The sequence below is a fragment of the Podarcis cretensis genome (genome assembly GCF_951804945.1).
Source record: "Podarcis cretensis genome assembly, chromosome: 10".
Taxonomy (NCBI): domain Eukaryota; kingdom Metazoa; phylum Chordata; class Lepidosauria; order Squamata; family Lacertidae; genus Podarcis; species Podarcis cretensis.
This window is the reverse complement of record NC_137179.1, coordinates 20610660-20634289: the sequence shown is the minus strand read 5'-3', so window position 1 is coordinate 20634289 and position 23630 is coordinate 20610660. Positions and strand designations below refer to the sequence as shown.

Here is a 23630-nt window from a genome sequence, read left to right as displayed (position 1 = left end):
CTGGTGGGTACCAGCAATATGATATTCTCAGTGGTAGCACCCCAGTTATGGATTCCCTCCCCGGTGAAGTTGAAAAAGCTTCCTCACTTCTAACCTTTAGATAATCTTTGGAAACCTTTTAGTATTTGACTTCTGTTGCTTAAATGCTCTGTAATTTCAAATAATTTAACGCTGGTGTTAGTGATGTCAGGTTTTTTTTAAAATTGCCAGTAATTTTGAGTAGTGTTAATTAAAAAGGTAAAAGGACCCCTGACCGTTAGGTCCTGTCGCAGACGACTTTGGTGTTGCGACACTCATCTCGCTTTACTGGCTGAGGGAGCCAGCGTACAGCTTCCGGGTCATGTGGCCAGCATGACTAAGCCGCTTCTGGCGAACCAAAGCAGCGCACGGAAACGCCATTTACCTTCCTGCCAGAGCAGGTACCTATTTATCTACTTGCACTTTGAAGTGCTTTCGAACTGCTAGGTCGGCAGGAGCTGGGACCGAGGAATGGGAGCTCACCCCATCGCGGGGATTCGAACCGCCAACCTTCTGATCGGCAAGTCCTAGGCTCTGTGGTTTGTGATGTCAAGTTTTTTTTAATTGCCAGTAATTTTGAGTAGTGTTAATTACATGTGTCCAATTTACTGTGTTAATGTATTATTTTTTAATATATATTGTATGTCTATATATAGGATAGAAATAAATAGAACAGTAAAAGAAATTACTTATCTTTGTCACTGTAATCTGTGTATTTCATTTTTTTATTATATAAACTCCATTTTGGTCTCCCATATAGCTCTAGTTCACTGTAACCCTACGCTGCACAATTCTCTTCCATACAGCATGCAGATATGGTTACACTGGAGACGAAACACTGAGTCTGGGCTTCCCTTTTCTCTGGGTTGCTCTTAACCTTTTAACCTTGTCATGCTGCAGTTTTTACTGTCATGCTGCAGTTTTTACTGTCAGAACAATGCTACATGCTTCTTTTGGAAGCAAATGTACAAAAACTGATCGGTGTCAAAATACATTTGGGGTAGGAAAACAATTATGGTTCACAGCCACTTGCCATTATGACAGTAGATAGTACATACAAACCTAGAAAAATACAATCACATCTCTCTAATCCATCTACAATCAGTTTTTCCTAATTATCATTATTTTAAGAGGTGTTTTTTTAAAAAATAAAAAGTTGAAACATCTGTTTTCTTTTAAAATGCTTGCTCCACCCCAACACATGCACAATTTACATTTTCCCAATCCATTTAATAGAGGATGATACCCATACCTACAACTGTGAATCAGAAGGATTACGAAAACATGCATGACTCCCTGCCACAAACCTATAAACTGCAGATCTTTAAAAACAGTTCTTCTGTTGATTGATCTACAATGGAGCCAATGGAAATTACTATGGGATTCACATAGAATTCACATAATTTTGCTGCTGGAGCAGCATCTTGCTGGAATCACAATGATGAGGCTACAGCCCTTTGGTTAACAAGAAAATGAATGGCGAAAGAGAGGGGAACAGTGATCCATGCACAGAAGACAATTAATCCAATATTGCATTTTTAAAAGCTCAAGGGTACAGTACATTTCCACTGAAACCAACATGGCTTCCAATAGAATTCAGGGAAATGTAGATTTTGCTACTTGTATACTTTTGAACCTGCCTAGGAAATATTCATTCATTCATTCCCCGCCCATCTGGCTGGGTTTCCCCAGCCACTCTGGGTGGCTTCCAAAAAAATATTACAAATACATTAAAACAAATTCTTTTGTAATAAGCTTGTAATAAGACTGGTCTTGTGAGAAACCAGTTGGAGAACATTTCAGTCTCCCAGGACATTCTATACAAGATCTCAAAGTAGCTATCTTATTACAAAAGAATTTCAGAAATAGACTGGAAAGAGAAGTTGCTGAATTGCAACTTATTACCAAACTTAAAACCATGGAGAGACCTGGTCTGAATAAAGACATTGGATTCTTATCTCATTATACATTGTGTGATATTTTAGTGTATTTTTGGTTTCTATGGAAGCTGCCCAATTTGCAGATGACCTAGTTTTGACCCTACAGGAGCCAGAGCCCAGTACTAAAAGGGTATTACAACTGATTTATGAGTTTGGTCGAGTGGCGGGATTTAAGCTTAATAAGCAAAAAACTAAGGTTTTGGAAAAAAAATTGACTTCTTCAGAATCAGAAAGGTTTCAGAAAGAGACAGAATTAAATGTGGTTAAAAAGTGAGATACCTAGGGGTAAATATAACAGCGAAGAACAGGAATTTATTTAAAGACAATTATGAAAAATATTGGTCTGAAATTAAAAGGGATTTAGATGCTTGGTCAAGACTGAAACTTTCTTTGACAGGACGTATTGCTGCAATTAAGATGAATGTATTGCCAAAAATGTTATTTTTGTTTCAAACTTTGCAGATTGTGTACAAAATGGAGTGTTTTGGGAGGTGGCAGAGAGATATTTCAAGATTTGTCTGGCAGGGCAAAAAGCCCAGAATTAAGTTTAAGATATTAACTGACGCTAAAGAAAGAGGGGGATTTGCCCTACCAGACCTAAAGTTGAATCAGCAGCTTTCTGCTGGTTGAAAGACTGGCTACTTCTTGAGAACACTGATGTTTTAGATTTGGAAGGATTCAACAATGCGTTTGGGTGGCATGCATATCTGTGGTATGACAAGGCTAAAATACATAAGAATTTCAAGAACCATGTTGTCAGAAAAGCAGTATTTAATGTCTGGTTGAAATATAAAGACTTATTGGAAAATAAGACCCCAAGGTGGTTATCACCAATGGAGGCTAAGGCCTTGAAAAAACTCAATATGGAGGCCAAATGGCCGAAATATTGGGAAATAATAGAAAAAGATGGAGATAACTGGAGGTTGCAGAGTATGGAGAAAATAAAAGACAAAGTGCGAGATTGGCTACATTATGCTCAGATTAAAGAAGTTTTTAAGTTGGATAAAAAGGTAGGATTCCAGGTGGAAAAATCAAAGTTAGAAACTGAACTCTTAGAACCCAGCTCTAAGATACTTTCAAGAATGTATAATTTGCTGTTAAAATGGAATACACAGGATGAAACGGTCAAATCAGCCATGATAAAATGGGCACAGGACATAGGGTACAACATCATGTTTGCTGACTGGGAAAAGTTATGGACCACAGGTTTGAGATTTACGGCATGTAATACCTTGAAAGAAAATATTATGAAAATGATATACAGGTGGTACATGACCCCAGTCAAGCTTGCAAAGATATACCATGTGTCTGATAATAAATGTTGGAAGTGTAAAGAAGCTGAAGGAACATTCTTTCACCTCTGGTGGACTTGCCCTAGAGTGAAGGTTTTCTGGGAAATGATTTATAATGAACTGAAAAAGGTATTTAAGTATACCTTCCTTAAGAAACCAGAGGCCTTTCTCTTGGGCATTGTTGGTCAGAGTGTGCAAAAGAAGGATCGAACCTTTTTTATGTATGCTACAACAGCAGCAAGGATACTCATCGCTAAAAGCTGGAAAACTCAAGAATTACCCACACTGGAAGAATGGCAGATGCAACTGATAGACTATATGGAACTGGCGGAGATGACTGGCAGAATCCGAGACCTGGGAGAAGAACTGGTGGAGGAGGACTGGAAGAAATTTAAGGACTATCTACAAAAATATTGTAAATTGTATGAATGTTAAGAAAGATGTAAGATTAGCAAAAACACGGCTCCAACAAACTAGTTATAAAGATTATAAATTTAAATTTAATTGGTTGATGAAAAGATAAATTTTGGATAAGTAATATTTTATGATTAAGCTTCAATAAGAGTATGTTAAATCCCAAAATTTGAGACATTAAATATTGGAAAATTATATTATATGAATTAAATTAAGTTAATAATTTGCTGGTAAAATCTATGTTTAGGAGCAGGAACAAGAGATGTGAGGAAGTCCAAAGTTGAGAATGAAATGTGGACAATGGAAAGTACTTTGTTATTATGTATGTTTTTTATTGGTTATACAAAAATTTAATAAATATTATTATAAAAAAAAAATATGGAAGCTGCCCAGAGTGGCTGGGGAAACCCAGCCAGATGGGTGGGGTACAAATAATAAATTATTATTATTATTATTATTATTAGCCATCTAACCCCTTACTTTTTCCTGTAAGACCAATTGAAGTTGTTAACAGTCGTCAACAGGTTTACCATTTCTATCAGCCAATCACCCATTCCCACCACCTTTCTGAGTAATTCCCCTCTATATATTAAGGTCTGGTGACTTCTCTTTCAGTGTATCTGAAGAAGTGTGCATGCACACGAAAGCTCATACCAGTAACAAACTTAGTTGGTCTCTAAGGTGCTACTGGAAGGGGGGCGGAATTATTTTGTTTCGACTACGCCAGACCAACATAGCTACCTACCTGTAACTGGAGTAGAGGAGACACTGATGTGGACAATAGGTCCTGTGCTAGAGAAGCCACTCTGACAGGGTGACAAATTGGGTTGCCCCTTCAAGGTTGCCACTCAAACAAAGGGTAAAACCCTGAATTCTTTGTTGAGCAATGGTAAACAGTGTGAGTTGGAAGGATATAAAAGTTGCTCAAAACTACACAGGGCGAGAGCCTGTGAAAGATAGGGTGGGATGGTATGTACTACCCCATGTGGGAAATGGAGTAGAACCGGTGCAAATTTTAATCTGGGTATGACTGATAGGATACCAGCTGCTCTGATGTCTGCTTTTTGGAATTACTGCCTGCCTATGAATGATAATGTATTTGACTGCTTAGTGGGTCTCATAGAATGTCTGTGTGCAAGGTGGGAGGGGTCCCCATTTCAGTGCTAGAGGGAAGTAGGTTAAAGAAGGAGGGGATGATAATTATACACTGTCATGCTCTCCATCGCTTCCCAAATTGCAGATACCTGGATTCTCTTCCACCTTGCCCCTAGCCTGGTGGTTATGTTTCTAAACTCCAGACTGCTTCATAATACGACCTCATAGATCCATGACTTAGGTGGAATCAACAAACATATAAAAACCATTTTGAAAATGTGTTTTTAAAAATACATTGAATTTTCCATAAGGCTCACCATTGCCATCTAGTGTCACATAGTATATCACACTTAAAACACACTTAAAACGTTTTATTTGCAGCTGTATAGCTGAGTCCTTAATTGTGGGTGAGGGAGTTGATGCATTACTGAACTGGGCGGAGTTGATTTGACTCAGATTTCTTCACCCAGGTTCTCTCAGTACAGCACCAGCACATGCTGGGGAGTCAGGAGGGCAATCATCATGGTTCGTAAGAATTTAACAGAAGATTTCTTCAACTTTGGGTGGAGCTAAAGGGCCTGCATCTGATGTTAGGCCAGAGACAGATTTGGGATACTGTTGGTGTACTACCTGTCTTGCTACCCAATAACCTCCCTGGCAGAGGCAATCTCAACAGTAATATTCAAGGACCAAAGAATGGTGAATTTCCCCCTGTATAGCTGCCCATTTAGTGCAGTCATCTAGGGGGGTCCTCCTTGTGATGCCATAACAGCAGGAGGCTTTTTCCACGGGGTTTTGAACTAGGACTTTCAGTACAGCAGAATCCAACATGGAACATACTGTGCATTGACAACACTGTATACAGTTTGTCAGGTGCTAAAAACATTTTTATTTTTGCAGCTTTCACAGAAGGATGAGTTGGCTTGTGGGCAGGATCAGATTTATTTCACCCTCTCTCTCTTTTACAGCTGTTTTACTTACTTTTACTTGTATGTTTGTGTTATTGTTCTATTTGTCTATGTAATTTTGTAACGTTTAGCAGTTTAAAGGTAAAGGTAAAGGTACCCCTGCCCGTACGGGCCAGTCTTGACAGACTCTGGGGTTGTGCGCCCATCTCACTTAAGAGGCCAGGGGCCAGCGCTGTCCGGAGACACTTCCGGGTCACGTGGCCAGCGTGACATCGCTGCTCTGGCGAGCCAGAGCCGCACACGGAAACGCCGTTTACCTTCCCGCTGGTAAGCAGTCCCTATTTATCTACTTGCACCCGGAGGTGCTTTCGAACTGCTAGGTTGGCAGGCGCTGGGACCAAGCAGCGGGAGCGCACCCCGCCGCAGGGATTCGAACCGCCGACCTTTCGATCGGCAAGCCCTAGGCACTGAGGCTTTAACCCACAGCGCCACCTGCGTCCCGTTTAGCAGTTTACATGTTGTCAAAAGAAATATAAATAAACTTCATTGGTAGCAACAGATAATTCTTGAACTTGAACCTTGCAGTTAAGCATTCCATTTGTATGCAACACAATAAACAATGAATTCAGAAATCACATTTTAGCTGCATGACAAATAAAATAGTTTAGTTTTAAATATGTTTCAATAAGCAACATGTTTGTACCCAGTTCATGAAAACTTTATTCTAACATACAACCTCACACCAGTCATGATTAGAAAGACCTTGAATAGTTTTCCTTTCAAATGCAACAAAACAGTTTTGAACTATAGTGGTACCTCAGGTTAAGAACTTAATTCGTTCTGGAGGTCTGTTCTTAACCTGAAACTGTTCTTAACCTGAAGCACCACTTTAGCTAATGGGTCCTCCTGCTGCCACTGCGCTGCCGCTGCACAATTTCTGTTCTCATCCTGAAGCAAAGTTCTTAACTCAAGGTAATATTTCTGGGTTAGCAGAGTCTGTAACCTGAAGCGTATGTAAGCTGAAGCGTATGAAACCACTGTATTTGGGATATTATTATTACTACTACTGTAATAATACCACTGTATTGGGTACCACTGTATTTGGGATATTATTATTATTTCTGACCATTGGCCATACTAGCTGGAGGTAACAGGAGTTTTGATTCCAGCAACTTCTAAAGGTCCACTGGTACCCCAATAGTGTCATGGCTCAGACAGTCCTGAGATGGAAAAGGGTATTCCCTTCCAGAGTAAAGGTTGCAGGTGACCCAAACATATCACATTATAGCCCAATCCTTCTCAGCTTTCAGACAGAATCATAGTTTCATAGAATTGTAGAGTTGGAAGGGATCCCAAGGGTCATCTGGTCCAAGTCTCCGCAATGTAGGAATTTCAACACATGGTCTCTCATACAATTTGAAACCATACTGGAGCCTGCATAGGTTTGCAAATGTGCTAACAGTTTTATTGCTGCACCACTAGTAGTACACATCCCACTCATTCCAGCAAAGTGTTCCAAGGGGACAGGGCAAATGGACAGACTTGAAAGATATGGGACAATAACATTCCTCTTTAAGGACTTCATTCCTCACATACTATTATCAGCTTCTAAAGACTTGCATTCCTTTAAACATTTCATTCAGTCTTCCCTAAAGCTGTAAGACTGCCTTACTGCATGCACATTGAAACCTTGAAAGCTGTGTAGTCAGCAAAACAGTATCTGTCTTTTCACCCTCTTACTAATTGGTCCAGTTCTTTGAAAACCTAAATGCAATAGAATGATTCCTCACTCTTCAAAGAATGCTCTTAGATCAAGGTAGCAGACATAATGCCTGCCTAGCTTACTGGAATTCATATTCCTTATTAGATCATTGATTACCATATTCCTTTTTCTCTACCACCTATCACATCAGGTCCACAGAACACAAAACTAATACTAACACAAACAACCCAAACTAATATACCAATATACCAACATAATGTATTGGTATGCACAATCTGCCTCAAGCAGAGCATGGTCTAAAATGATTAGTAGGGAAATAAATATTTAGGGCAATAATGTCCTAAATTACATTACATTTTTACTTTCCTATCTCAGTATTATGTATATTTTAATGCACTGTGGCTTGTGGCGGAGACAATAATACTGAACCAGGGAACAAGATGAAGGATTTGTTGATTGTCACTGGGTGTACTACTCTGGCCCCTGGTTGCTATTGACAGTGCTCCTTTGACCCTAGGGAGATTCAGTGCAAGGGAAATAGCCTTGTGGCTATTCAAAAGGAAGTCCCTCTGAGTTCAATAGGGGCTGCTCCCAGGTATAGGATATAATCCAGGTATAGGATTAGAGCCTCAAGAAATCAGGAGTAAGTCACAGGGAAATGGACCCAAAAGGAAAAAAGCAGGAGCCTGAGATTGCAGGCTGAAGAAAGAAAGGGTGTCTGGGAAAAGAAAATTAAGGAAGTAGTCCAGAGTAATAAGGGGAAAGGAAGACCAAAGACAGAAGCCTGGGAGAGGAAAGAAAAGTGGTCTATAAATATTGTTAAGTAAAAAATAGCTGGAATTAACACAGCATGAACCTTGCTCTTCTGGAAGGATGTACAGTACTTGTAAGCTGGCAGGAAAGTAATTATATTGTCTAGTATTGTAAATAAGTTACAATAAGCTGGATGAACACAATTATATGCATCCTGTAATAAATATGGAGTAATGTCCACTATTGGGATGGGGGTGGTGCTGTGGTCTAAACCACAGAGCCTAGGGCTTGCTGATTGGAAGGTCGGTGGTTTGAATCCCTGCAACAGGGTGAGCTCCCGTTGTTCAGTCCCAGCTCCTGCCAACCTAGCAGTTCGAAAGCACATCAAAGTGCAAGTAGATAAATAGGTACCGCTCTGGTGGGAAGGTAAACGGCATTTCCAGGCGCTGCTCTGGTTCTCCAGAAGTGGCTGTCATGCTGGACAAACACTGGCTCCCTTAGCCTATAGAGCAAGATGAGCGCCGCAACCCCAGAGTCGTCCGCAACTGGACCTAATGGTTAGGGGTACTTTTACCTTTACCTAATGTCCACTGTAGCATATGAAGTAATCCTCATTCATTAATTTTGACTGGATTGCACCATAATCCTGTAAATACTATGCCAGACTGTAAGTACTATAAGAACTACCTAAGACCGCTTGCTGGTTGTATCTCATCTACTGTAAACACAAGGTCTACATGAGGTTCCATTCCAGAAGAGGGTAGTTGCCCAGGCAATGTCATTATCTATTTAGAGACACTTAGAGCTGCAGCAATGTATTGTATTTGCATTTTTTTGCATACTGGTTTTACAAAAAAGAAAAAATATTTATTGCTCATCAGTATGACAGCTATATGCTGTACATTTATCTGTACAGTGGTACCTCTGGTTACAAACTTAATTCGTTCCAGAGGTCTGTTCTTAACCTGAAACCGTTCTTAACCTAAGGTACCACTTTAGCTACTGAGGCCTCCCGCTGCCACCGTGCAATTTCTGTTCTCATCCTGGGGCAAAGTTCTTAACCTGAGGTACTACTTCCGGGTTAGTGGAGTCTGTAACCCGAAGTGTTTGTAACCCAAGGTGCTTGTAACCCGATGTACCACTGTATCTCCACCTTCATTTTACATACAGTGGTACCTCAGGTTAAGTACTTAATTCGTTCCGGAGGTCTGTTCTTAATCTGAAACTGTTCTTAACCTGAAACACCACTTTAGCTAATGGGGCCTCCTGCTGCTGCTGGAGCACGATTTCTGTTCACATCCTGAAGCAAAGTTCTTAACCTGAGGTACTATTTCTGGGTTAGCGGAGTCTGTAACCTGAAGCGTATGAAACCTGAAGCGTATGTAACCCGAGGTACTACTGTATAGGGAACAGATGTTGAAAATGGATTTCCATCTGCTACTTAGAAGATGAGCTGAAAACTAGTTTGAAACTGTGGCTTGGCAAAGGTTTCAAAAAATGTATGAGATACCTGGAATAGAATACTGTAAATTATATTAAATTATATACATATATTATATTACAAAAATCATTCACACTGGGGAACCAAAAAGAAATAACAATACCTGGAACTTGTATATAATACGTATTCTCTCCACTGCAGATATGTTAAGAACTCCAAAAATGAACCACCACTTTTAAATTGTTTCACTATCCATTACCACCTTTTTCTCACAAGGCTTCTTTGCTATTAATAGCTGCATATCAGGAAGAAATTCAATATGTAAAGGTTTACACGTCACTATATTTTCATGCTTGCAAAAACTGCTGCTCTTGAATTTCTAGCTGTCACATGGCTCTGTTTAAGTGACAGTAAAAAGTTGACAAATCAAATATTGGAAGTCAACATAGAGTCTTGGGATTCTATCAAAATCATCTCAACATAAAAGCTATGCAAGATTTCTATATAGCATTGATTTCATTTTCTTAAGGGGGTTTAAACAATGTCCTTCCAGTGTAGACAGAATTCTGATGAGGCTTCTCAAGACTTAATTCAGTACTGTTTTAAATTGATCATGATCCAAACCCATCTATTGGAGAATCCTTTGGAGGGAAGCAATCACAGTTTAGATAAGAATATAATTCAGGCAGAATATTTCTGTCAGGACCCAATATATTTAGCAGCTTCTTTATGATATCTTATTACTGGTGCATCAAGCTATACACACTTAAATTCTGTTACTAATCTTCAAAACACTTGCTAGTTGTAACTGGGAAAGATCTTAAATAGCTCCTCGCTCAATTTCCTGCTTGATGGAAAGTATCAGCCATCTTCATGACAATCCTGTCTAGTCGTTTCTCCTGTTGAACTCGTTATGACTGTATCCCAAATATATTACTTGAACATTTACATTCATCAGCAATAGCTCTCTCAAATATTAAGACTATTACTTCAAGTGACAATTGCTTAAATTGAGAAAAGTTAAATTTATTATGCATTGAAATTTGTATGTCAAACTTTTGAAAATTTAATTAACAATTATTACAAATAATATTACTCTAAGTCTCTAAGCAATAACTTGTAACTGATATGTTTAGGGCAGAGGGGTTATGTTGATTTTTATGCAGTATTTGTTATATAAAAATCAAAATCATTTTTTTAAAGGTAATACCTGTCTCAATCAGTCTTTCATTTGTCTCACATATTGAGATTCAGAAAGTTTTGGGGAACAAGACCAAGTCAAGCTTTCATTATAGTTGACATAGAATACCAGTTGTTGTGGTTCAGGAAAGTATCTGGGAATTTCTTGTACCAAGAAAGTTGAAATTTACTGTGGATATTTTGATCATATTGTAGCACATATATTTACAGACATAAACAAAAAAGTAATAGTTTATATACTCAGGTGTCCCAAGCAAATGCAAACTGCATTTACAAAATCTTACTAAAAAGAGTGAGATGTCTCAGGAACTTTTGAAAAAAGCAAAAAGCAACATAAAGCTTAATTTATAGTATGACATATGTAGCAATACAGCTTTATAAAATAAATAAAAGTGATTCCTCATGTCTACAGAATTCATCTCAAACATAATCCAGCATAACAGAAACACTTTTAAGTTACATTGATTTCAGTGGAAGATTTAAGCACTAAGGGCTGAATCTTACTAGATCTTGCCCATTATACTTTACCTTTTATATAAAGATGTTGTCTATGTGCCATGTGATCCTATGAATATTTATGTGGAAACAGGTCATATTGTATGCAATCAGGATTACTCCTATATAGTTCACCCCTTGACACCTATTATCATGTATAAGTGAAATATCATGATTCCTGGACACAAAAAATGAACATATTTCAGAATTCTGAACTTGATCAACTTAATAGAACTTAACAGAATTCAGAACCCTCTGGAAATAGTTAAATGCACTAAATATAAACCTTTGTTGCATCTCTTCTCAAAACACAAACAGAAAAAAAATATAAAGAACCCAATGAAACACAAAGATATAATGAAACACACATATGAGCTGTATCTGATTGTCTACCTATGTTAGACAAACTTGGTTGCTTAAGATCAAGCAAATCTTTCTGTGCTGGTACAGAAACAGATTTTGAAGGAAAGATGGTGGATGCCACTGACAGGTGAAACTACAGCAAACATATAAATAACCTCAAAGTCTGTCAACACATAAAGTCAGCATACACAGCTTGCTGTAGCTTATATTGTTATAAAAATATGGGGGGGGGGGGTTTAAAGGTTAAATGTTCATACCATTTTTCTGAATAAGAGCCAAGCCGCCCACTTACAGCAATAAATCAAAATGCTTGCACAAAAATATCTGAAAGCCAGAAGTTTTTTCTATGCAAGTTTAAGCAATGCTGGGATTTTAGTCAGTAGTAGGTTTAAAATATCACATCCATAATCCATTCTTAAGCATCTTCTATGATCAGGGCTGATCCTTGAGTCCTGTGATAAATCACACCTTGCAATTTCAGTCTCAAGCAAACATAGCTCCAGGATAACTACTGTATAATCATCTGGCCTACAATACAAAGCCTTATCAGACGCAGCAGTTCAGAGGACAATTCTAAGCAGAAGAGATACTGAGCTGCTTTTCCACCCTTTTTAAAAAAAATGTAGTGAGGGATGGAGTGAAAAAGTGGAGGATGGGGGGGGGGAGAACCAGCACACTGGGGTGGGGGGTAGGGAAACACCACAAATCTTCAAAGCCAACTCACCTCTCTCAGCTGCTCGAGCTCCTGCTTAAGGACATCATATTCCGCTTCCAGCTCATCATATTGCTGCTTGAGGGTGAGTTTTTCTTCCAAGACCACCAGCCCATATTCCGCAGCCTGGATCTTCTCATGGGTTGTTTCCGTGAGCTCTTTGGTCAGCCTCTCGATCTCGGACTTGTAGTGATCCACCGTCTCCAACACCTCTTCCGCAGCCATAGCCTTGGAGGTTGGAAGGGTGGGGGAGGCAAAGAGATGGATGGATGGCGAGAGTGAGATGCTAGGGGAAAGGGAGGAGGAGGAGGAGGGGAAGAGGAGGAGGGACGGGCGGACAGATGGAGGGATGGAAAGATGCAGGAGGCACAGGGCAGCCGGCGATTCTCCCCGGGAGGCTCCTCCTGAGAAGCAGCCAGCTACATCGGCTTAAGGCTAAGGGAGGGGATGCGGCGCACCATGAAGGAGCGGAAAGGAGGAATTCAAAGCCCCCCGAGGCTGCTGCACCATTTGTCCTTCGGCTCCTCGGCTTCGTTTTGCTACCTCAACCCGGCATCATAGCTGGCGCTGGGGACCGAGGAGGAGGAGGGAGAGGGAGGCAGAGGGGGATTTATTTGTTTATTTTAACCCCCCTTTTTCCCCTTCCTTTTTTTTTTTGCTTATTCAGAGGCATTGGTCCGCCATGTCTCCAGGGTAGCTTCACTGCAGTCTCTCAACTCTCCACCTGCTCCCCCTCTCCCGGCCGCCGCCGCCGCCGCCGTTACTGCTGCAGCCTGTGGGGGGAGAAGGGGTTTGGAGAAAAACAAGTAAATATATCAATTAAAACAGACCTGGCCGTATCGGTCACCTGCCCCCCCCCCAGGAAACAAATAATGGGAAGCGAGGCGGATGAATTTATTACCATAGCAGAGCAGCCAGAAAGGCTACCGACAGACACGTCCTGAGGCCGCCTCGCCTCGCCTGCCTCTCTCTCTCTCTCTCCCGCTTAACCGCCTCTCCTCCCTCCACTCCCCTCCCAGCCGCCGGGAAAAAGGGACAGATGGGGAGATGACAGCGCCGCCTCCGCCGCCGTCGCCGCCTCTTCCTTCTCCTCCTCACGGCGGCGTCTCTCTTCCCGCGCTCTTGGACGACGGCGGGGCGGAGGCTGCGTGTCTACCGCACAGTCGTCCTCCCCCCCCCCCCCTTCACGCTTCCCACAGCTCTCCTCGAAAGAACCAACACACAACTCACACACACTCCCCTCTTCACTGCCAATGCTGAGGTGGTGCTTCTGCACACACTTCTGAGCTTTGCCATATATTTCCCTCAGGTTTCCTACTGAGGTTTCTAGAGGCATCCTGCAAAGGCCTTGTTCTAGACCACACCATTGCCTTAGAACAATGTTCAGGGCCGGCCCTACCCTTGGGCAAGGCAGGGGTGCCGACTTGAATAAGATATTGGGCGGGCAGGTAAGCCCCACCCAACGTAATATCTCACAAGACGTGGTACATGCACACCATACAAAGGGCAATTCCCATCAACTTTGGGGGAGCCTGGCCTTCTCAAATGTTTCATTGGTTGGCTCCTATGAGGCAGAGTGAGGAGTGGGGCAGCAGCTGAGGGTCCCCCGGAGGCAAGAGTCTTTTTTAAGCCTCCAGATGTTCCACTTTGTTGCTGTGCCACCTCTCCTGGACCCCCCCTCCTCACAAATCTGTCCTGCTACCTTAGGAGCAGTGTAGGACTCTTATCTCCCATCCCTAGTGTAAGATTGAGTTGTCAGTCCAGATACCATCTGTACATGATGAGAAGTGGGCACCATATAGTGCTTTGCCTCAGGGAACAAAATGTCTTGGGACAGCCTTATGAAGCATCATCGGTGTCCCATGAGAACACAAGGATCACCCAGCTGAATCAGGTCTGGCCCACTGAGTCCATCATCCTGCTCTCTTAGTGGCCAATCTGGTGCCCATGGAAAGGCTTTTGTCTCCCTTCACACGTGGGTCCACAGAGATTCATGTATTTAATTGCCCCATGCTGACAAATGTTGTTGCCATCATAATTAGTGTCTATTGTAACCATCACTATTATCATTTGAATACAATGGTGGTGTGGAAGTGGTCTGCTGTGAGTTGAGCCCCAAATGCCCTGCATCATATCTCATCTCAGCTATTAACTCACAAGATGCCCCGCATTTCACCTCAATCAGTCCACCAATATATAAGGGAATAATAAATACCGTACTGACCTATGCAGGGCTGTTGTAAGGATTTATGAGATAATGTGAAAGCTCTATGAATGTACAGTATTTCATTTTTTCAGTCTCATGCCTGATGTTGGGGATCTGGCGATGGCACAAATATTTCAAGATAATAAATCATGGTGGGGTGACTGTGGCACTGTAGCACCCTGCTTGTGGTTAACGCTTAGCTGGAATGAAATATTCAACGCAGCAATAGAGAAATTAAAATAATAATTTATTTGTCAGACAAATAAATGAGAGGCACAGTGGTATATGGTTACCAAGCTCTGGCCTGGTCTCCTGCCATTATGGCCAGCACTTATATTTCCTTAACCCAGCCCCCTTGCTCCTCCTTTGGCTGCCTCTGTCCAATCAGCCTGGTTGAAATTCCTATTGGCTGTTTGCTAGAACCAATCACAAAAGATACACCCATTTCCTATTGCCTTTTATGGGAAATAAAAAGCTATATTTATAATTGGCAAACAAGTAGCCATTAACCTCTACAAGGCACCTTAATTACCAGATCACCTTTGCCCCCTTAATTCTAAAATAGAGCAGATGGCTAAAACAGATGGTGGCTAATTTTATTTTAAACAGATGTCAGAGATCTTTGTGTTCACATTCTCACGCATCATCAATGAAAGATCTCCTTCTTTGGAGGTTCCTTTAAACAAAGGCCCGACAACCATATGTCTGGAGTGCTCTGATTGTGTTTTCCTGCCTGACAGGGGGCTGGACTCAATGGCCCCTGTGGTCTCTTCCAACTATATGAAATAAGAATCCAACATTTCTTACTTTCTAAATCCTTTGCATAATTACATTTAAGCCAATATATTTCATACATAACATATATAGTTTTTTTATAAGCAAAGACGTTTTCAAAGTAAGAAACAACTTAAAAACACTTTCTTTACAGAGAAGCCCCCCTCTCCCTATTTCCATTAGCTCTTGCCCTTTTAACCTTAGGAAAATGTGGCTCAAGTCTCTAACGGGAGGCACAATAATTCTTACTATTTACCAACTTAATTGCAGCTTGATTGTATTCTGTAATTTGTATGGTCAATGTGACCTTTTGTTCCCAGCCTTTTTATGACCGCAGTAAACCAGAGGGCCCCTGCCCAAGCAATTGCCAGCTGCCTGCTGGTTTCCTGCCTCGAAAGAAACATTTGTGGATTTAAGCTAATTTTTAAGATACAACCTTGATCAAAATATAAGCCTTGATTAAAAATGCAGGCTATCATTAGATGCCTCAGCACAGGCATTTAAATTTCATTTTGTTTCCTATCTTTAGGCACCAGGCGAAAACATTCCTCTTTTCCCAGGCCTTTGGCTAACTAAACAATCTATGACCTTTTAAACTGGGGAGAGAGTTATTGTTTTCATTTTTTACTATGTTGTGTACAGTGTTTTTGTTTTTATATTGTAAACTGCCTCGTAATCCTCAGATGAAGGGCAGTATAGAAATTTAATAAATTTTTTATATATATATATATATATATATATATATATATATATATATATATACACACACCTTTCTGCCTGCTGGGTGCTAATTTAGAAATTTTTCTTTCTGTGGTTGCTCTGCTCAGTTGCTTCCTGTCAGTCAATCTTTAGGATTCACAGCAGAAACTTATGCATGGTTACTCAGATGTCAGTTTCACTAAGTTTGGTTGGCCTTACAGGTGAGTGTGCATAGGGTTGCAGACTTAGCCGCCTTCCTAGGGTCTCTAAAATTAATCTCATGATTGGTATTGATGCATCTTATCTCTGGGTGTACATATGTCGATGTGTGCACACTACAATAATACACCATGCATTGCAAAGGTGATGTCCTGTAACCCTGGCCTACCTGGCAGCAAGTCAGTATGGCAAGCCCCTAGTCTAGGGTCAATCCACATGTCCAGAGTCCAAATCAAAGCACAGTCCTGCATAGATCCTCAAGCATTCAAGTTAAGGTCCTTCAACATGGGCATCTGAGCAGACACAGCACCTCAGCTCTGCCGCCCTTTTATACTATGCCTGCTGATTGAAGCATCTGGGCTTGATGAGGCTTGCGACCCTAACCTGAGCTTACTCTAGTTGAGGAATCACACACCTTCTGCCAGAGATAGCAAGCTCCACCTGGCCAGCTAGGGAGCTGGGCTGCAAGCCCTTGTCTGCCCCAGCCTCCTAGAGCGCTGCTCCCTTTGCCTCAGAGTCTGCCATGTTTGTGGAGACAGGGGCCCCTCTGGCTCTGGTGAAGGGTCCTACTGCTGTGGTTCTTGTGCACTGATCCCTGTCCCCTCGTCACCCTCAGTTACCCCGTGAGTACTTTCTACACCAACCTCTTCTTCCCCTTCCCCAGCTTGCCCCAGTTCCAGCTACACCCCTCACCAGGATCCTCCTTCCTCCTCCCCATTGTCCTGCCAGTTCTTGACAGGTGGTCATTTTGCATAGAATGGCTTGTGCTGAACTGTGTACTGTAAGACAAAGATGTTTTTTCCAACTATATCTATTTTAAATTTTATTTCATTCCATTTATCAGTTGGAAATAAAGGTACATGGTCCCTTCCCCCGCACATTTCCTGCTCACAACAATCCTATTAGATTAGGTTGAGAGGTTGGAATTGGCTCAAGGTGGCCATGTGAGCTTTATGGGGAAGTTGGGATTTGAACCTGATATCTGAGTGTGTTACTATGTGCATTGGGTAGGCAGGGTGGGGACAACACAGAGCTCACACAAAAATCCTTTGTATCAAAATTGGAATGCTAGAAGTATATAACCTGGAAAGTTCTAGAGAGTACAAAACACTACAAATTGATTTTCGTGTGCTTCATTGTATGGGGACTACAGAGTGGTATGTGTTGGAGTTGTGTTCAGAAGTCTGGTTTTGTACTTTTTCCAGATAAAGTAAAATATATTCCACACAATCACCTCAATCTCACTATGCTGCCAGCAGCAGGGGAGAGACGCCATTGTGTGGTTCGCTTCAAGTGACTAAATGTATTGGGCCAGCCCCAACTTTCCTAATTTTCAGACAAGGAACAGTCCCAGGTCATAAAACAATATGAAACCTGCAAAACAGATTACCCAGTGCATAAGTGATCAATAAGCAGTGATACCTTTTTCAAACTGCCTTCAATTATGCAGGGGGTGGGGAACAAACAAACAAAACCATCGACAATCTGTCTTCAGCCTTTGATTACTTCCATCTGGGCTCAGAAAATACCATAGCAACCTCTTCATAAGATTCTACATCACATCTAATATTTCTTTCCGAGGGATGCAACCCAGAAGCCATTCTTCATTATGTCCACTGATAAATTACCGTATTTTTCGCTCTATAACATGCACCCGACCATAACATGCACGTAGTTTTTAGAGGAGGAAAACAAGAAAAAAAATATTCTAAACGAAACAGTGGATGTATGAGTTTTGTGGTTCATGCTGTGGCCACAGACATGTGATCTGTCAGTGAGTTTGGAGTAGCCCAATGCAAAAATCCTAAGGATCCATGTGGATCCATGCTTTGTAACCACGTTTTTGCACCACTGCGGCCCCAGGCAACAGTGGGTGCGTGATTTTTTTGGTGCAATATGTAGCCGTGGACATGCTATGTGATCTGATGGTGAATTTGGGGTGACCCAGTGCAAAAATCCTGAGGATCCATGTGAATCCGTGCTTTGTAACCACGTTTTAAGTGGGGAGGGAAGGAAAAGCACTCAAGGGACAAGGAGCACGCGTGGGGTGGGTGGAGAAGAATGCTGCTAATAATGCAGAAGAGGGGTATAAGGGGAGAAGGTTCCTCTCCTCTCCCACTTTGCTCCTTTAAAGCAAGCAGACTCTGCTTTTCTCCCTCCTCCCCGCTCATCTCCGGCTTAGCGAGCTGAAAAACTTTGCTGCTATGTAGCGAGCTGAGTGGGGAGGAGAGAGGGACAGAGAGCCTGCTTGCTTTAAAGGAACCAACTGGACAGGAGCCACTTACACTCGTGTAAGTAGCTCCTCTCCTCTCCTGCTTTGCTCCTTTAAAGAAGCAGGCTCTCTGTCCCTCTCTCCTCCCCACTCAGCGGCTCTTCTCCCGCTTTGCTGTTTCAAAGCGAGCCATGGAGGAGGGAAGGAAGGGGAACCATGGATCCTCTGCTCACGACTACAGCAGATCCCCCTGCCACCCGTAGGCATTCCCTCCATAACACGCACAGACATTTCCCCTTACTTTCTAGGAGGAAAAAAGTGAGTGTTATGGTGCAAAAAATACGGTATGTGTATGTCTTAAACTTGGTTTTGTAAATTAAACAACAAAACCTAAATCATGTCTCTAGCACATACTTACTCTTTTGACAGTGAAGTAAAGCTGATAAATTACTATGGTGCCTTAAACCTTTTGGGGTTTTTCCCCCTATTCATGTAATAATAGCAGTGGGTACAATACTGACTGTGCTATTCTAAATAGGAAGCTGAAATTCATTCCATCATTTGGCTCAGTGGCTTTGAGAAGAATACAGCCTATAGAGTTCACTTGTTATTCCGCATGCTGGTTGCTATGGAATAATTGCCTGGTCCAATCACAGAGGAAACATTTTAGAATATATGATTTCGATAAAGTCAGGCTGGGAAAGTAAGAAATATCACTCAGTTGAAATAACACAGTTTTGGCATTGACACAACACTTTATATTTCAAGTTCTTTGAACCTTGTCTGCAAAGGTAAATAGCACAGGGCTCAGAAAGAAATAGGTATTTGCAGCCAAATGAGATTTTGTCCAGTGGATGAGGGCAGTAAATGGCTCCTTAAAGGAAAGTATAGTTTCATTTGGCCTTCAGAAGGGCATGATAAGACCTTAAGCTACAATAAAGGCTAACAGATTTGTGGTAGTTTAAGATCTTACAATACCCATCTTAAAGACTAAGGTGCCTTTGTTGGTATTGTCTCCAAACTGTTTATGTAAAAAACAGTCTGCACTTGTCATTCCAAACATTTCAAAATGATATCTTTATCAATAAATCAGTTCTAACAATTAGTTCCCATAAAGAGACATTCATTGCACAGCCTGGCAATGCACAGCTCCACTTGTACTTCCACCAATGGTGTTTCAAGCTGAGTACACATAACATTAGGCACAATCCATATGTATCCCAGAGTTTATTGAGGGAGGGGGCAGGCATTTCCCCTCAAACCACCTTCCAACTGAATTGAAAACACAAGTTTCAGTTAAACTGAGGTGTGTATAGTTCAGACAGCCTTTATTAGTTGATTTATGTTTTTGTTCTGCTCCAACAATCTTGATTGGTTGGAAAAGGCAAGGACTTTTACGAGACTTTGCGAGGGGAATCTCTGATCCTTCAAAGTTTCTTGTGCCATTAACTGTTCTGTCACCTTCTCTTTATACCACTAACTTATTTTCTTTGTTCAGATAAATGTGAAGTTTGCCTTTGTAGATCAGGCCAAAAATCCATGTAGTTTGACACACCAAACACATCTAAAAAGCCTTTACTGCAGCCAGCACAAAGCTGCTGGTGGTGAACGTTACTTGCAGCTGGAAAGGGTGCTGGTGCTCAGTGTGCACCTCTGAGGCTGGACATGGAGCTGTGTGGCTCCAGGGTGAGATCACTTCAAGGGTAGGACTCAGGTAGGGAGGCTATGACACTGTTAGAGCTCTCATCCTGGTGACTTACCCAAGACAGCTCAGTTAAGTCTACTGGCATAGTCTGCAGAGTGTTGCTTTTCTAAGAGCCAATATAAATAGTTTAATAAAAATTAACGTTGTTCAACACAGTTTAAAATACCAAAACCAACCAAACAAAATCTATCTTGAACAGAGCTCTCTTAGCCATTGTTGGAGGTCTCTTCAGGAGGTCATGGTGCACGTTCAATGGTTTGGGCTTCTCTCTTTTCTTCTCAGTACATGCAGGTTTTTAAATAGTTTATTGAAACAGATGGGGAAGAGCTGCTTCATTTGAATTCTCTGAGGCCAATCATGGTCTGTACTTAATGTTTCTTTCCACGCAGAACACATACAGAAAACACCATCTTATTCCCTGTAGCTTAATGCATGGAATATGTACATCAAGAACAAACCAGGGTGCATAAATGTAGAATTCTTACCACTTCTGGCTCAAGATCTCAGAAAGCAAAAGGGAAAGGCAAGATGCTATATCTAGATATTAGCCTACTTACCGACGCACGGCCAGAGTCTGAGGTTGGGCTAATTTGCAAGCATGTCACACAGCCACATTAAGAAGCCTGTCAAAGCAGGTACATGTCTTGAAACTGAATGATTTCGACGTGGGAATTATTCAGAATTGGGAACAGAGAAGAAGGCATGTCAGATTGCTGATCTTCCATGGCAGCTGTTTTGCTATTCTTTGAGGTCAGCACCCAGCAAGATGGAACATGAGGTACTCAACAGTAGGAAAGATTTGTGATGTATATATGTATATACTAGAATTTGTATTCAGCCCTACTCTGGTGCCTCATGGGTAACAAAACAGGATTATGTCAGGAAGATGAGCTGCACTTTGGACTTCTGCCTCTCTGGACTGGTAAAACTAGCAGAGAGGGGACAGCTGGCTGGACCAAGGAGGTGATTAATGCCTCCTTGCAAGAGGGGGTGGTCCCTGCCTGCTTGAAGGAAGCAGTGCTAAAACTACTCCTCAAGAAACCCTCCATGGATTTGGAAAATCTAAGTAGATTTATTTTTATTTTTTTGTGAACCACCTTGTGATCTTCAGATGAAGGGCAGTATTTTTTTTAATAATAGTGATAATGATGTCCATCGAAAATCTAACTACATATAAAACTGGCCTGGAACACCCCCATAAGGAAAGAAAATTAAAAGTTGGGAGGCCTTATCCAGAGCAAATAGTGAGACAGACTGAAATTGAAATACAGCTCTGTATTTCAAAACAACCATACTAGATAAAGGGAGTAAATAGAAAGGGCAAACATGACTAGTGGGATCATGCAAAGTTACTTCTGGAAGGGACTATGGATTCATGCACTGGAGGAAAGGGGCTCTGGTCCTTAATAGCTTATGCAACAATAAAACGGTTGGTCATCCAAGTGCCAGAATTCTCTTGGTGGGTTTTAGCTGAACAGATTAACCTAGCCACCCCCTGACATTTGCCTCAAGGATTCCTCTTATTCCAAAATGATACATAATGAAATGAAAAGGATGTTTAAAATAACATGTGTTTTTTTAAAAAACCTGAAGCTTTTCTTTTGGGAATTATAGGGACACAACTACTAAAACTGTGTAGAAACTTATTCATGTATACTACTACAGCGGCAAAAGTGTTACTTGCCCCAAAATGGAAAGAAGCAGAAGTCCCAGCAAAGGAAGAATGGATACAAAAACTTATGGAATATGCAGAAATGGCAAAACTTAAAAGAAGAATAAGAAATCAAGACAACAAACTTTTTATAAAAGAATGGAAATGGTTTATTGAATATTTACAGATAAATTGTAAACAGATAAGAACATTAGCAGTATTGTAATAACTTGCAGTTTCATAAGAGTATATATTTGATGTGTAAATGAGCAAATTAAGTTAATTTGGATATGCATAAGATATTAAAAATAAATTTAAGGAACCATAAAAGGGGGGGAGTCAAGTTTTGAAATGTCAAAAGGATTGTAAAATCAGTGAAATGTATAAACCTGAAAAGTATAATTTTTTATATTAAAAATAATCCCTCTGATTCCAGAAGTTCTCATGGATGTTTATTAAAGATGGGAGCCCACTGAAGTATGATTGATTCAGGGTAAGGACAGAAGCTCAGTGGTAGAGCAGATGCTAGCATGCAAAAGGTCCCAGGTTCAGTCCTGGAGTGTCTAGATAGTAATAATAATAATAATAATAATAATAATAATAATAATAATAATAATATATTATTTATACCCCACCCATCTGGCTGGTTTTCCCCAGCCACTCTGGGCGGCTTCCAAAAGAATATTAAAATACTGTGATTCATCAAACATTAAAAACTTCCCTAAACAGGGCTGCCTTCAGATGTCTTCTAAAAGTCTGGTAGTTGTTATTCTCTTTGACATCTGGTGGGAGGGCGTTCCACAGGGAGGGCGCCACTACCGAGAAGGCCCTCTGCCTGGTTCCCTGCAACTTGGCTTTTAGCAGTGAGGGAACCGCCAGAAGGCCCTCAGTGCTGGACCTCAGTGTCCGGGTAGAGCGTTGGGGGTGGAGACGCTCCTTCAGGTATACTGGACCGAGGCCGTTTAGGGCTTTAAAGGTCAGCACCAACACTTTGAATTGTGCTTGGAAACGTACTGGGAGCCAATGTAGGTCTTTCAAGACCGGTGTTATATGGTCTCGGCGGCCACTCCCAGTCACCAGTCTGGCTGCTGCATTCTGGATTAGTTGTAGTTTCCGCGTCACCTTCAAAGGTAGCCCCACGTAGAGCGCATTGCAGTAGTCCAAGCGGGAGATAACCAGAGCATGCACCACTCTGGCGAGGCAGTCCGCAGGCAGATAGGGTCTCAGACTGCGTACCAGATGGAGCTGGTACACAGCTGTCCTGGACACGGATTTAACCTGTGCTTCCATGGACAGCTGTGAGTCCAAAATGACTCCCAGGCTGCGCACCTGGTCCTTCAGGGGCACAGTTTCCCTATTCAGGACCAGGGAATCCTCCACACCTGCCCACCTGTCCCCCAAAAACAGTACTTCTGTCTTGTCAGGATTCAATCTCAATCTGTTAGCCGCCATCCATCCTCCAACCGCCTCCAGACACTCACACAGGACCTTCACCGCCTTCACTGGTTCTGATTTGAAAGAGAGGTAGAGCTGGGTATCATCCGCATACTGATGAACACCCAGCCCAAACCCCCTGATGATCTCTCCCAGCGGCTGCATGTAGATGTTGAAAAGCATGGGGGAGAGGACAGAACCCTGAGGCACCCCAGATAGGGCTGGGAAGTTATGGCCATCTGAAATCCTGGAAAGATGCTGCCAGTGTCAATGATACTAAGCCATGTGGGTAAATGGTCTAACTCGGTATAATGTTCCTTCTGAGTTAAACATGCTTAGAATTGTGCCACATGTCACTTAAGTGTACATTAGGTTG

General features: G+C 41.6%; 1 protein-coding gene across 21 annotated transcripts in view; it reads right to left on the bottom strand.

Moving 5' to 3' along the window:
- BICD1 (BICD cargo adaptor 1) overlaps positions 1-13735 on the bottom strand; it is a 127622-nt gene extending 113887 nt beyond the window's left edge. For 4 of the 21 annotated variants that reach the window (XM_079992317.1, XM_079992310.1, XM_079992319.1 and 1 more), the window contains exons 1-2: positions 13256-13734; positions 12367-13127 (exon numbers count right to left, since the gene is read on the bottom strand). In XM_079992317.1, coding sequence (XP_079848443.1) covers positions 12367-12579 — 213 coding nt within the window. In that variant the 5' untranslated portion in view covers positions 12580-13127; positions 13256-13734. Of the gene's footprint in view, positions 1-12366; positions 13128-13255 lie in introns of all 21 variants that reach the window. The other 17 variants (XM_079992315.1, XM_079992318.1, XM_079992302.1 and 14 more) reach the window with 7 other exon arrangements.
- Between the last annotated feature and the right edge of the window lie 9895 nt (positions 13736-23630).